Raw genomic sequence first — 15,730 nt, 5'->3', positions numbered from 1 at the left:
GGGTGATATGGAAAAAAACGCACAGTGTTTTAGTACCAGGGACAGCACCATACATGCACAGCTGCAGAGCATCTGTGTGTTTGTGTGTGTCAGTGTGTGTGTGTGTGTGTGTGTGCACCGTCCATGTGACCGCAAAGGGGGTCGGCAACCACCCACCCACCCACACACACACACACACACACACCCACAAACTACCAGCACCACGTCCACTTCTTCTTTCTTCTCCCTGGTGAACGGGAGGTTTTTTTCTCGGATGCTCGTCCACGGAGGCGGTGGAGGGAAGGAGGGGCTGCTGCTGCTGCGGATATCCGCCTCATACCTGCCGAAAAGCGGGCTCCTCTCGTCGCTTACCCCCTCCCCCCTCCACCTCCATCCACCCCCATAGGCGGACCATTTTTTTTTTTTTTTTTTTTTTTTTTTAAAGATTTGCGGCGTGGTTAGAGAGAGAGAGAGAAAAAAATAAAACCTTGTTTTTTTTTTGGTTCATCGCGGAGGGGAAAAGAGGCTTTTTTTTTCCCGAGGATGCGGATTTAACGGGAAAACGTCGCCGGCGTCACCTGGGAGCTCCGACCGTTAGAAGTAGAATTAGCTAACCGGTGTGTCCGTTACCGGGTGGTGCTGGTGGTGGTGGGGGCGGATTTTTCCCCCATGTCTGGGTGAATTATCCATCGTAGTGACGCGTTAAACACACAGCCTTTTTTTTAAAGAAGACAAAATAAGAGGTAAGCGGTATTTTCTTTATTTTCCCTCCATCGGGCTTCACTCGCCGGGAAGCTAATGAGAGACGGGAGACGTTCAGGTGACTGGTGTTAGCTTGACACGGCTATTAGCTTCCCGAGTCAACAGCGGCGGGGGGGGGGAGAAGGGAGGTCATTTTTGGGGAGAAAACTCTCCGAAAAGAGACTAAAAAGAATTTGTTTTGTTGTGACCGCCGTGTGAGGGTGCGAGTGTGTGTGTGGGGAGTGAATCCGCAGTGTGTGAGGGAAGCTCCGGCGGGGGGGAACCCATCCCTCGGTGTCCGTCTGCCTTTGTTTGAGTCCATGTCAAACGCAGCCACATTTCCATCTGCCCGCGGAGCCCGCATTCCCCTGCTGGCGTTTCGCTTATTTCTCCTCGGTTTTCAACGGGCTGAAGGTTTATTTTATGTGTTATTATTACGAATTATCTAATTTATTCATTATCTCCCATCCCCTTTGCACGGCTGTTGTTTTTAGTGACGGGGCTGAGATTGATGCTGCGTGCCCGGCCTGAAGCGGGGCTTCGGGTACCAGGTTCTGCACAGAGGCTTGTTGGTTTAAAAGCGCAATATTTTATTATTTTGAAACTATAAATTTGTACCTGTAAAGCGTCCCATCTTGCAAAAAAAAAAAAAAAAAGCAAGACAAAAAAAAAACGTTATGCACGATTATGAGCTGAGAAACCCTCGTTTGGAGGTCTGGAGAAATAAACAGTCATGCAGGACAATGGAATTAACATTTGTAATTTAAATCTCCTGTGAGTCTTTTGTCATGTCTGTCCTGCGCAGTTCGTCCACTTTACACAGAAAGAGTTAGTTGTTATTGATGCTGAGGTATTGTATTGTTTTAATCAACTGAAAAAAACGGTGAAGCGTAATAATGAGAATACTTTATGGCCAAACTGTAGAATGACATTACACGGCGGGAGGGCCCGCCTGGTTATGTGGGGTTACACAAACAGATAAAGGTCACGCATCATCATTATTAATATGGATTACCCGCGTAAATTACGGGCAGAAATCCTCCAAAGGACGAGGGATGGAGCGTTGTTGACAAACATGCATGTGTGAAAAGCACCCATGTTTGACAGTGGCATCTATCTGCTTTACGTAAACTGTCTAAGCAAACGATGGGTCTGGAAATGCAGACTAAAGGCGATGTTAACCAGCCAAACTTTTCCATTTAGAACGTCATTTTGGTCTCAAAAGTCCTTTCCAGTCTGTTGATATGATCGGTACCAGACTGACATGGCTTCGGATCACCTTCTGGCACTTGGTTTTGGTTGGCGCGCGGTTCTCTGGCCACCTTTCAACCATTTCTTACTTATAAATGCATTTTTGGTCACTAATTCTATCTTATCCATTCTCCACAAACCGTTTCCTTTGATAGTTTTCTGTTGCCGTCTCAGTAGAGGGTGCCATTAATGGCAATATCTGTAATCTGTAAATGATCAGTGTAAAAAAAACATAAAAGCTATAAAGTTTGGTTCTGATCGTACAAACGGAGCATCTTCCATTACATTTGATTGCGGCATCAGGTCGTTTAAACCCAAGCGTAAGTTTGACTCTATCGCCACCTCAATGATTAGACTCGACTCTTCATATTAGGAAGAACACAGTTCAGGATTAATTAACAAATTCATGTCCTGAATGGATGCTGTGTAATCATGCATTCAACCAAAATAGTAAATTAGTTGATTAGGTCCCTGTCCCATGTCAGCCTGTTGACTGTAACACTTTATGATATAAAACAGTCCATTTTATACCTCTTTTTTTTTTATTTTTGGTATCGGTATTTTAATTATTGATATAAAAAATCCACTGGCTCATTTTAAAATAATGCCTGTCATCTCGTGGCCGTCCTATTTAGACATATATTGATTGGTTGTGTTTTACAGTCAGACAAGTTTGAACATAGCAGCTCTGATGCAAGACAAACCACTAGGATATATAACAGAAGCAACCCAGGCAATGTCCAAGTCCTTTGGTGCGCGCTTGGCCTGGAGTGAAACTCCATTTTTAATCTTTGTTAAGGAAACAAAAAGATATCTGTATACCTCTGTAAAACTAACTGGCATCCTAACAGCTTAACTTCTAAAATAAATGATAGTTTAACATCATTAAGCTACTAAAATTAGGCTCGGCCCTCACCGAGTCCGAGTAGTTCCAACAGAGGGCGCTTTCTACACTTTGCTATGTTGAAGGTTTCTAGTAGAGGAGAGCCTGTAGGGCTTCTTACCTACGTAACATTAAATAACAAACCGTATCCATTATGGGACCTGTAGCTAAAATCTGACATCCGGGAATCCACTGAACCACCTGTAGCATAAAAACTGGCCGGTTTGCAGTTTGTGTTTTCTCACATTGGCTTCCTCTACACGATTACCATTGAGCAAATAGTACTACTAAGTACTACTAAGTATTATGAAATCTCGTTGTCCAGTTCTAGTTTCATACTAGTATCCTCTCCTATGCCTGTCCAACTATTGATTCTTCCTGATTTGAAGCTTCACATGGAAGCATGAAACACGCCGTGATGTTGGTCTTTGGCTTTAATTGGTTCATTATTTTCCCCTCATGGAAACTGCCTTCATGAGGATGGAGATATACGCTCCATGCATTTTGTAATTCGGTGTCTCCTCCCTAATGGTCTCAAAAGTGATTTTCACTCGCTTAGAATTTAGAGTAAAGCCTGTTACTTGAAACAGGACTATCTACAACTGCATAACATTAACTGCACCCTCTGCATCGTATCCAGACATGTGAAAATAGTCCGAACTTTGTTGAGCTTCAATTCCTAGAAGTGTCCAGTAGTGTGTCAGTTTGTCAGTTGAAGCTCTTCGCTAATGAGCCGATCCCACTGGCTGTGCAACACATCGTCCCGCCGTCACTGGGAACAGTCTGTTTGTCTTTCACACGAGAGGCAGCGTGATGCAAGGTGACATCGCCGCTGCCACATCTTGGTAAAGCTTCAAGGTCGCTTTTTTTTCTTTTTCACGTCGGAGACGGCGGACCGGTCCAGATGGTATCCAGAACTGCGGCTAGCGCAACCGAAGCAAAATGTCTGTGAGCTGAGCATCGGAGCGGTCTTTTCATCGTAACGTAAGAGCATACAGTAATACGGAGCCGACAAAATATCATAAAAAACTGGTATTTCTTGTGTTTCAAAGGTTTAGGACTTGCACCCACTTGATTAGATGAGCAGTTGCGGAATTGCTGCAGAATGGATGGATGGTGATGTGTCTCCCTTCCCGGGGTCACCTGGGTGTTTCGGGGTGTGCTGATCATCCGCACCCCAACCGGTGGATGGACTTACATGGACTTCTAGGATTGCGGGGCAGATCTACTTTGCGAACTGTTATGGCTGGGTTAGTTTCGTAACCAGTCACATTGTATGACTGACCACCAGATGGAGGTTTAACAAAACTGATTAGCAATGCCAAGGTTTCTACGTGCAAAGAGCAGCGGCTTCGCTTGTTTATACTCACTTCAAATACTTGGCCTCAAAATGTCTAGATTTTGACAAAAAACACAATTTTTTTTTAGCAGGGGATGTGGCTTCGGTGACTCTTTGGCCAAAGGAAGTGTGATTTAGACGACAAGCAAATAAAATAAACATAATTGTTCACTCTTATCATAGTTATTGTGTTCATGGACACCAGTTTAAACACCTTCAAAGCCTTATTGATGGCTGAACAAATGGTTTGTGATGAAAGATAGGTGAGGAATGGCTGTTGGCTGGACGGCCAGCCCCAACGGCATTCAACAAAGGAATGGGACTGTGAATGTGGGCCCCCCATAGTGCTGATTCTCAAAATCCCTCCCGAACAAGCTTTTTTCATTTCCTGCTGTTCACACTCTCATTGTCCAGCAGTGAACATACTAGTACCCTCCCATAGGCCTTGTCCAACCACTGATGCCTCCTGATTCGAAGCTTCACATTGACCTTTTATTTTTGGTGTCAGAGCTTTGCAGGGGCGGTAACATATAATCATTTGATATCTTATCAGCTGGAAAAAAAAAACACATTTTGGTGATGGCCCGATAAAGGTCCTGAAGTGGACTTTGAACATGTGATATTTCTGAACGTGATGTGATGAAATCCGGGTGGAAGCAACAACTGCTGGATAGAATGTTCAAACAGCCTTTTTAAAAACCGGATTGCAGATCATAAGAGACGTTTCTCCTTGGAAGATAGATATATTTAATATTCCTTCAGAAGAAGATATTCGAGGGCACAATAAAACCCGGGAAACCCTGTGGCGTTTGAGAACTCCATCACTTCTGATAGGTTTGTCGTCATAACAGTGATGGTGATTCACAGTTCTCAGAAGATGGCACTCTGGAGATAAATATGAGCTTTAAATTCCCCTGAATACACCAGCTCATGATCAGAATGTTAAAAAGTAGGTCATTATTATGAATATTGCAGCAACTGTAAAATGAAGTGACGAGGAGTGTGTTGGACATCCAAATAATCCACGTTATTTGACAGCTGTTGTGCCAAAAGTGCTTTTATTTGACACCATATTAAGCCAAATAAAGGGTCTGGGATGAATAATCGAAAATCATAAAGCGACGTCACAGTCGTGTACGTATGCGGTTGAGGGTTGGGGAGGTTATCCTTGAGGGACGTCTTTGCCGGGTCCTGCTTGTTCGGTCGCAAATTGGAGTATTTGTTCAATATCAATCAAAGTTTCCTGATATGTGTGAAATTGACTAATGTTACCTCCCAGTTCTTCCAGAGGTCAATCTTTTCGGACCCGCCTGCTCGCATTTCGTCCCGGTGCTCTTGAAACTGATCCGTCTGAAAACCCATATATAATCAAGGCAGGTAAAAATAAACTGAATGGGAGTCGGAATGGTAACTCCAAAGTACATTTCAAAACACATCTGCAAAAAAAAATGAAAGACGTGAACTGGCTTTTGGGCTTATTTCATGAAGTGTCTCTTCAAATAACCTGCGAGCTCAGAGGTGTCGGTATTAATGATCTTTGACTGCTTCTGCAGTCCAGACGTCACTTCATCTCTCACTGCACTTTACTTTTGTCTGGGACCGGTTCTTTTTGCCAAGTTTTGTTTATTCTGAGTCATGAGGTGGCCGGCTCATTTTGTTTCCTTATAAAGTCCACAAGGCTTGGTTATTTTTTCTGCTGCCGCTCAGATAGTAATTTATTGTGTGTTCTCCCTCGAGGAAGAAACAAAAACAAAAGGAAGACATTTATATTTAATTTCCATTGTTGTCACAATGCCCCTCACTGTAATTCTTCAACCATGTGCTGTTTTAAATTCAGCCCGGGTAGGAGCAGGCCGTTTGGATCCAACAAATCCAGGAAATGAAATGTCATTAAACATGTTTGCGGTGACCTTTTAATAACAACAATAATAATAATAATAAGAATTTATCCTTTATTTGCGTCCAGAAACACCATGCATCATCACCTTTGCTATATGGTTAAGGGCACATCGAAGATAAGTCCCAGCCATTTGTTACCTTTCCATCACCAGAATCCACTGCCCATCTAGCTAATCATTGGCAGGGGATCAATGGGGGTTTACCAATATATTGATTAAACTTGCCAAAACCTAGTGTTTCAGCATAGCAAATTCACATGGTGCACCACCGAGCATAAGACCAACTGAACATCTCATAGCTGTCCAAGTGTAAGGTAGCTGTAATATTCGAGTCATTAAAAACATAACTTATTTCAGGCTAACAGAAGCTGCTGCACAGCACAGTCTGCCGTACGCATTGCTTTGTGGGTAAAGATTTGTAGAAGGCCAGTTATCTTTCAGTAGCAAGCATCTTTGGCGGACGGGAGTCAGAAATCTGATCTTTTATTCTGCATAAAAAGCCATGAGATATGCAGTGATATCTTCTATTTGAATACCGGGAGAACGTCACTTTTACGTTAAAGCACAGGCCAAGGCCAGGAACATGAATAAACCGAAGCAGGGAAGGAGCTCCGTCTACTGTAGCTTTTACCTTGGCCTGTCCGAGCGGTCGCCCTTTCAAATCCAAGGTTGATTTATCATCTAAATACAGGATGTGTCCGGCACATTATCTCGGCGCCTCGGCGCGCTCAAGTGCGTTTACAGCCCATACTTTCATTTTTCTTCAACGTATGGATTGTGAAGTCGCTGGATGGAGTGAGTGTTCTCTTACGGAGAACATCACAAACAGATTATCTCCGAGAAATGAGATGAGATGAACCGCAAGTATTTGTTCAAATACAGCCTGGAGGTGGAACGAGGGTTGTGACAGGAAGGGCACCGGATGTGAGAGCAGCACCAAACCAGATATGCGAAAGGAACGTATGAATTTCATACCGGACCATCGGAGGCCTGGGTTATGAAACTCCTAACCGTCTCTTCATTGAACTCTAGCGGGTGAAGACCTTCCTCTCATAATGAGACGTTTGAACATCTTTCACAGATACGCGTTAAACCTCTTGAACGGATTGTTTTGTGAACGTTACTGTATCGTAATGTTGGTCGTTTTTAAGCATCACCTGATCCTCTGAGGGACGACGAGTTCTTTGCAGCGTAAGGAAAAAAACAAACCTCGTTTTTATTTCTGTCACTGCCCACCCCGATTTAAAGTAAGGTCCATGCGTGCGTGTGGAGGCCACTCTGGCCGCTTAAGTGTATGATGAATGTGATGCTACAGGTCAACAATGGACCTCTGCTGTCCTATTCAGCAGGGGCATTCAGGCCAGGATCAGCAGCCTGTGGAGGGGCCTCTGATGCATAGTTGCCTCTGGCTGCTTCATCTCTGCAAACAGGAAAGGCTTGAACGGCTGTCTCCGACTCTCTGCTGACTATTCTATTGTACGGGGGCGGTTTGGCGGCACCGGCCATTGTGCGCCGCATTTGAGGATGCGCCTCCTCGGTCCCCACCCTTGGCGCTCCTCCGTAGGCGGGATGATTTGAGGTATATCCGAGGCGTCGTCTCAGCTTGGATTCATCGGAATCGGTGTTCATGAAGTGAACGGCCTCATGGCAAATGTGACGCGCAGTAACTTTGTCTAACTTTGCGTAGAATGCCGCACTAGAGCAAATGTGATTAGTGTGTAATTCCGAGTTTTCCACTTAGAGGGCCAGAACAGCAGGGTAGCCATAACAGAATTAGAATCCTGTCTTTTTCTTTTTTTTTCGTTCAACTGCATTCCGCTTGCTTGTTTAACTTTGCAATCATTTCACGGTAAATCTCGATGGCGTTTGTCGGGAGTTGAATGCGAAAGCTTATATTTCTTTTGTTCCGGAGGCAGCGGTATGTACGCGTGCGTGCGTCCGGGCCACTGTATTCCCCCCGGTGCGCGGCGGCCACGTGGCCGGCTATTGTGCACAGTCCTAATTCCCTCCGGGCGGCTGATTGAGGGCTCTATCTCTCTCTGCCCCTGATTAACGGGTGCAGTGACAAACAGACCAGCTGGGTGAAGAGAAGCAGCACTCAGAGGGGAGGAGGGATGACAGAGGCTGCTCTGAACCATGAATGTCTGCTAGGTCAGGTACTGGGCTTTGGCCCCGAGGCATTGTACGATGCTCCACTTTCACTCTCCCTTTATTTTCACAAGCACTATCACTATTAACACTCACTCTCACTGTAAAAGACCCTTTCTATTTAGAGCGCAGAGAAAGGATAGTGGTTTTGAAAAGGATGATTTTTCTTTCCACCGTATCTTTGACACGTTTGGGGACATCGTGTCACCAAACGTGCCTAGCAGACATTGTGCTGTAGCTGCAGCGTTCTGTGTGCATCTATCTATCTATATATATATATGTGTGTGTGTGTGTGTGTGTGTGTCTATAATGCTCTGGTAGCTTTCATAGGGGAAAAAAAATGCAATACTTTTTCGGATTAGGTCTCTTGGGGATTTCTATCACATAACCTCCCGCCCCCACTTTTTTTTTTCCCACATCTGCTTGTCTGCCTTACTTTTTTATGATATGGGTTGCCCTTCTGGGAGGGGCTTTAAGGCTAACGTCTGAGGTCCAGCAGGTCTTTGTGTGGAAAGCATTGGCCTCAAGGTCGCTTCAGACCTCACCAAGCCATGATCTGGTGGTGGTTTATTCTTCTTCGTGTCTCTGGGTGTCTCACCAGACCTGCAGTGGCAGCGCTGCAATATTAGTCCAAAGATAGATGGCTACCTAGGTAAGAACATTTTTCATCAGAATTTGATGCAGCGGTTCGCGGCTACTTGATATGAAGCACTGGCCTAGATGGAGGCGATTGTACAACTATCAGATGTCCTGAGACATTCTCTGTCTGACATTTCGATGACTGATACATGTTATCAGGTTGCATGCAAAGTGAATGAATTGGTATGTGCGTTTTAGCGGCTCTGTGTGGGGGTTATTGCTGCTGGCGGTGGGTGTAGTAGGTCAACACAGCTCGTGTGTGTGTGTGTGTGTGCATCTAAGAATGAGTACAGTAGGATGTATCATAGTAGGCCAGGGGATTTTTTTTTTTTTGTGTCTGATCCATTCAGGAGCGATTAACACAGACACTGAGCTGAGCCTCTTCATATTTGCATCAAGAAGAGGATTGCCCTGCATTTGCTGCAGCCAGACTCCCCGGTCTGCTCTGACACACACATTGTCATGGACTTCATCGCTGCTTGTTGTGTCCGGGGTAGTATATGTGTCCCGGTGCTGGGTTTCTCACTCTTGTATTTTGATTATTTGGCCTAAATTAACTTAGAACCATTACTGGCACTTTCGCAGCAAACTCCAGTTGGTCTCATTATATGCTTGCCTGTTTTCTTTTTTTTCTAGTGTCCCCACTTAATTCAGGCAGATTTTTCTAAAGGTATGAGGGGATCGAGTACTGATAATTATTAGTACAACTGTTGAAATTGACCTGTTTCCATTTGAAGTCCTCCTCCTCACACCGTTTAGAGGTCATGGTTTTCATCACCTTGATGTGCCACAGCTGTGTTCGGAGGTGGGCTATCTTGTTCCAGAGGAAACTGGAATCCCGTGAAGGCTGACTGTGCTGTATTCCTGGTATGATGTGGCTTTGTTTGATTTGCTGTGGTGGCATCTGCATGGTTCGATCCCCCCCAGGGCCAGAAGCTGAAGGCTAAATTCAGGCTGTCTAGCAGGCTGGCACCTTGCATGACCAGCTTCCACAATCAGACTGGGAATGGCTGAATGAGGCAACAGGGGAACCTTTGTTTGCTCGTTCAGGCTGCCGGGGGACAAATGTCATCATCATGATTGGTTTGGCTGAAATCAACATTCCACTTATCAAACAGATAGAATTTAAATGCAGTTGAGTGCTTTTAACACTGCATGTAACAGGATCGTCCCAGCAATGTGGTAGCAACGCAGCACTCCATCCAGAAGGTGGTGATGAGATGCCTTTTTGTGCCTCTTGATATATTCCATTTACCGACACCAGACTAATATTTTACAAGCGATTCAGTCCTAATTCCACTGCAGCTTCGTTAATTAATTGGTCTCCTCAACCTGCTCCAGATATAGAAAGTTGACTTAGAAGCATGGAAAGGATATGAGTGGAGACAGCCCTACGATTGTAAGCATCTGTTCCGCTGCAGTTGTCGGTCAATCGGTCAATAAAACGGAGCATATCAAGAGAGACTGGTGTCGACATGGAACATCATGTCGCACCAGAGGAACTCTGCTAACAGCGAACCGTGAGAGCCACGTGGTGCGCGGCACATTTATTAAAGCTCAAAATATCTCCCCGCTGCCCAGGCCTACCGCTTTGGTCATCTTCTCAGGTCTATGTCATTAAAAGTAGTTGTTTATGTGCTTTTCTTCTTTGCCGCGCTGAAAGTCCACCGCCTCAGGCAGCTACATCCGTTGCCGCTGGACTTTTTCAAACTCTTATTGCTCAGGGTAAAAGTACTTCCACCATTTGCCTGACAGCGCTGATGTTCATGTAAATGTCGCGATGGTGTCTGTCTTGGGATTTTATTTGAAAATGAAAAGGGCTAGAAGCTATCTATTGACAGACTCAGTAATTCTTTGGCCGTGACAATGGAGGTGTCAGGTGGGGGGGGGAGCAGTGTGTCGACGTTTTTGTGACTTCTCTAATCCCTGCATTTAGTTTCTATTCCCAGTCACTCTTAATCTCCTGCTAATAAGATTTACAGAGGTTTTATTTTATTTTTCTTTTCGGAATGTGAATACGTTGGGATGGTGACATAATTACCAATGTCCTCAGCTGCTGGTGGAAATTTAGCAGTGATGCAACGTAAATGTCAATGTAGTAAATACATGTTTATGTTGAAGCAGTCTGCATAGCAGCTTTTCATCATTTTATCCGGAAAGAGTTTTGGACCAGAAGCAGCGGCAAGGCACGCTTCGAATGGAAAGGTCACGACTTATCAGGATTGCCAGGGCATAAAACGCCTCCTGCGCTGTTTTATTCAAAAGCGGTCTGGCGGTGCCTTATTATTTAAACTGCTGCCTGAGCTGAGGAGAACATAACAGATACAAGAGAGTCATTGGAAAACATCAGAAAGCAAGGTTATCTTGAAGAAATATTCAGGCAAATGAAAGATAACGGCCAGTCGGGGACAAGCAGATATGAAAAAGGACAGCACACCTGTATTATCCGCTCTCTGTCATCCTCCCACATTAAGATCAACCCAACTGTCCTCTCGGGCCGGCCCAGCAACCGGCCACCGCGGACATCTTCCTCATTATGGGTTAGACAGGTTCCCTGACAGGTCCACAGATGGACCGCAGCGCCAGATCGGAGCAGGTGATCGGTGTTCTTCATCACGCCCGTGATGTTTCCTCCATTCGATCCCCTCGGCGGTGTGTGTGTGTGTGTGTGTGTGTGTGTGTGTGACCAAAATGATGGAAAGCCTCCCCCCCCCAAAAGCAAAGCTAACCAGACACAACCGAAGACACATTAAAGGTATTAACAAACTGACGACTCAACTGGGGCTATTAATCTGGTCAATGCTCTTAAAGAAATTGTTAGTGGGGGTTTAATCTTGATGTTCATCCCTCTATTGGGTGTCAGCGTGTTGTTTTAAGCGCAGGATCCGTCTGGATTTGTGACGTTCGTGCCGCACGTTAATTTGAAAGGATGGACAGTCACTCAATCATACTAATGTTGAAATATATCATTTCTCTCCTACTATGTCAGGAACAGTGACTATGCTTTTTTATCAACTGGATGTTGAGTATGTGCTGATATCAAAATAGATGGATGCGAGTTCCCGTCACGATGTATCATGCGGCTGTTTCGAAAAGACAATAGAAGTTGCGGTGGACTCTTAAAGGATGTCATGTGAACTGAAAGCTGGGAAAGGCCGGCGGTGCACCGCTGAATGACATGTTGTTGCAGAGGCTCTCTATTGTCTGGGTATTGTGCTTATTTTGAAACGGGAAAAACAGCCTTGGTTTTCTTCTCGGTGTTCAAGACTCATTTCCGGTTGATGGACTCACATTTTCACGGGTGACGCCACTGAAAATAGAGCGGCTCTCCCAAGTTTGCCGTGTTTGGAAAGAGTCTTATTTCACGTTGTACAACACCAACCGCCGCGATTTCTCCATCAAAAGTCCGGATACATTTAGATCATCGGACCTTGCCTGACCCACAGGAGTGTTCCGCCCGACGTTCATGCCTGACTTGAGTAGCTGTGCATTAGTGAGCTGGACACGACAGTGTGTGTGTGATATGCAGCCAATACAAACATTTCCAGAGTGACTTTCCCGATGCCTCAGCACCTCCTTGCAGTGACTGACGCCTTTTTTGTGGATTTTAGGTTGGATGTGTTTTCCTCTTGCCGGGACACCATGAGCACCATCTCGCCGACAGACTTTGACAGCCTGGAGATCCAGCAGCAGTACAACGACATCAACAACCGCTGGGACCTGGCCGCAGAAACCGACTGGGATAATGAAAACAGTTCAGCGCGCCTCTTTGAGCGCTCGCGCATCAAGGCTCTTGCAGGTACGCTACACTTGAGATCCGTCCAAGGTATATAATGACATTGTCTGAGCGTGCAGCGCTCTGCTGTCTACGTGCCAATTCAAATGAGACGCCATATTAAAATTACAACACCTTTAACTGTCTAATGTGTGCTAATGTGTATAAATATTCCAGAAGTAACATTCGCCGTCACGGCATGACATTTAGAATACGAAAAAAAATACAACCCATAATCTGCATGGGTCGGATGAGGCTCTATAGTCTGAAGTGCAGAATTAGCTCCTTCTGTCCCAAAAGGCGCGTTCCTTTATAGGATAGGACAGAAATACTCACAAAAGGAGGACAAAACCAGCCGAGTGCAACGGCGGTTCTGCGAAGAGTGATTAGGTGTGATGGAATGAGGCGGTGAGAAAAGACCAGGGTTGGTGTGGTGAACATTTTAATGATGCTCAACCAAAATGTTAGCCTTCGCTCTGACACCTCCTGTAATTGTAGCGTGTTGAGCTGCACTCCGTGTTTGGAGGAATTCGCAGTTAAAAAGCCAGTATTTTTCACATCTTCTGTCCCGCAATCTGTGACACCAGGAGATTTCACTCTGCAGGCCGAGGCTGCTCGAACCCTCATCTGAAAAAGCAACTTCCTGGTCTTTTTCTTGTTCATTTGATTTTGCCTCTAACTACCTGGTGTCACAATCATCCCCCAATGAAAGGTGAGCCATCTTGCAGTAGCAGGGAGAACCCAGCAGGGGGAAGCACCAGGCAGGGCAGAGCTGAGACGAGCTGCGCGTCACAAACAAGCAAGCAGGAAACGCAGGATGTTCTGATGATCATAGCGCCGCCGCCGCCGCCGCTGCAGTCAAGGCGTTTCTGAAAGACCAGCGCTGTTTCACTCTCACAAATTCAGCCGGATTGTCTCCTGCGTCTATCAGGAAACAAACTTTGTGTATTCTGGCTGTCTGGATGTTGAAATCCTACAGCTGTATAAACATTTTTCATGTATTTATTTATTTTTCTAAAAACACAGGTGACTAGAATAACAGCAGCTCTCGCTGTCAACTAAAGAAAGCTCAAGTGTGATCAGAGTAGAATGTGTGTGTGTGTGTGTGTGTGAATACTAGCGCTAGCGTCTCCATTTGACAAGCATGGGCTTGATGACCACATTCTTTGACATGCTTGAGCAGCTATTTTCCCCCAAGGCCAAGCTCCTGCCCACCGTTACACCTTAACAAGGCCCGAATGTCAGGACCTGGATTCTGCTAGCTTTGTGCTCCTGTACCACACCGTACCCAGACTACCCATCCGGACGTTCACATCTTCTCACCGCTCCAGTCCGTTGCAGTGCTTCGCTCCGGCTGCGACAGCTTGCAGCTACCTTTTGCTTGCAGTATTCAATCACTTCTGAAAAAGGTCAGCGGGAAATTGTAATAATCGTCCAGCTGCCGCCCGGAGTCTCGTTGCGTTAGTCCTTCTGGGGGTTCCCCCTTGATTCATTCAGTTACCTCCGCTGTGCTTGGCGTGTGTGTTCCAGCTGTCCACCCTCACCGGGATCCATAAGGGAATATCCCAGAGGAATTGACACAATTGACAACAGATTGCTTCCTTCCCCTGCTGATAGCGCTCGCTCCTCCCGCGGTCCTATCTCTTCCTGTTTCTTGTCAGTGTCCATTAACCGAACCGGATCTTCATTAATTATGGTTAGGTCAGTTTTCCTCCTGCAGGAGTTTCTCCCACTTCTCCCTTGGCTGACCCTCGCTCTATGTTCATATGTTACAAGATTTTGAAACTTCCGTACAAGGATTTAACAGCCTAAATTTGTCAAAAGCAACACGCAGCCCTTCCTCCACGGCTGCCGCTATTTGCTAATTGGGATTGCGATGTTTGATATATCCTCGGTGGGGTTTTAAAAGGCCATGACTGCGGTTTATCAGTTGTCTGCTTCCAGTTTCTCTCTGCATGTGCACGTAGCGTTGCCCCTGTTCCTTCTGAAGGAAGCGTGGTCTCTTTGGATCTCATTAGCCCCCGCCTCCCCTTCAACACCCAGGCAGAGAAGGCCCCCGGCAGTTGGTTTCCTAACGAGACCCATTCAGAAGCTCCCTGCTAATCAGGATATGGGCAGATCAAAAAAAGCCCGGGCTGTTTTACCGCCGCACTCGTCCGACCGAAGGCCGTTCACTAGCAAGAGGGGCCACGACCTCGGCCCCGACTCTTTTTATGGTGTTGTGTTGATTTGGTGCATGGAGAACCCTCAGAAGGTGAGCCGAGCCTCACCGTTTCATCTGGGTTAGAGACGACCTTCCAGGTTAAACATTTTTGATGAATGTCTGCTTCCTGAGAAAACAGACTGGATAAACGATAATAGTAACACTTTATCACCGGATTATATTTATTGTTTGTTCTCCAAGGAATGAGCCGACGAGAGACACGGTTTCCTAAAGAGCAGCACTTCTGCAATTGTCCGTAATCTAGTGCAACAATACGGTTAACGTCCGTAATTGTTTTACAGACGCGATACCTCACTTCCACCCATTTGCCTGACAAGACACAGTGCTTCAAAATATCAAATCTTGTTGAAACAGGAAAGAGGTCGTTATCTGCCTCGCTCTACAACTTCCTCCTTGTTTCAATTCCTTATCACATTGTAGACCCCGGCGGCGGAAAAATAGAAAACAAGCTTATTTTTCAACCCGAGTGTCAGAAGGACACTTCTAGTGCGACACGGTGTCGGAAGATGAAATGAGACGGTGACTTTCATGGTTGCACGTTCCTGGCAAGCCACACCCCGGTGTTAACTGGAATTAAGGTGGCCTTGAGTAATCTGCCTTGAGTTACATGGCGGAAAGAGCTCCGATGGTTTAGTCCACCTCTACACGTACTCCCTCCCCTCATCCTTCCACCATGTTCTCTCTCTCTCTGTGCTCCTCCCTCACACACCTTATGCAAATGACGCACATTTCAGAAAGCACAGCAGGCTTTGTTTACACAGCTATCTGACCGCAGCCAGTTAGCCTGCTCCGCTGCTCTGCTCCGGCGAAGGGGTGTGCAGAGTTTGGAGGGAAGGAATATCCTGTTGGCTTG

General features: G+C 45.8%; 1 protein-coding gene across 3 annotated transcripts in view; it reads left to right on the top strand.

The window, feature by feature from the left end:
- Positions 1–387: 387 nt before the first annotated feature.
- Positions 388–15,730, top strand: part of sptbn2 (spectrin, beta, non-erythrocytic 2) — a 42,641-nt gene continuing 27,298 nt past the window's right edge. For 2 of the 3 annotated variants that reach the window (XM_086177411.1, XM_086177408.1), the window contains exons 1-2: positions 388–722; positions 12,490–12,677. In XM_086177411.1, coding sequence (XP_086033537.1) covers positions 12,521–12,677 — 157 coding nt within the window. In that variant the 5' untranslated portion in view covers positions 388–722; positions 12,490–12,520. The remainder of the gene's footprint in view (positions 723–12,489; positions 12,678–15,730) is intronic. The other variant, XM_086177412.1, reaches the window with a different exon arrangement.

The sequence above is a fragment of the Fistularia commersonii genome, chromosome 29 (genome assembly GCF_037954325.1).
Source record: "Fistularia commersonii isolate RoL2024-O1a breed Wild chromosome 29, RoL_Fcom_v1.0, whole genome shotgun sequence".
Taxonomy (NCBI): domain Eukaryota; kingdom Metazoa; phylum Chordata; class Actinopteri; order Syngnathiformes; family Fistulariidae; genus Fistularia; species Fistularia commersonii.
Note: the sequence above shows the minus strand (reverse complement) of the source record. Positions and strands in the feature narration are given on the sequence as shown.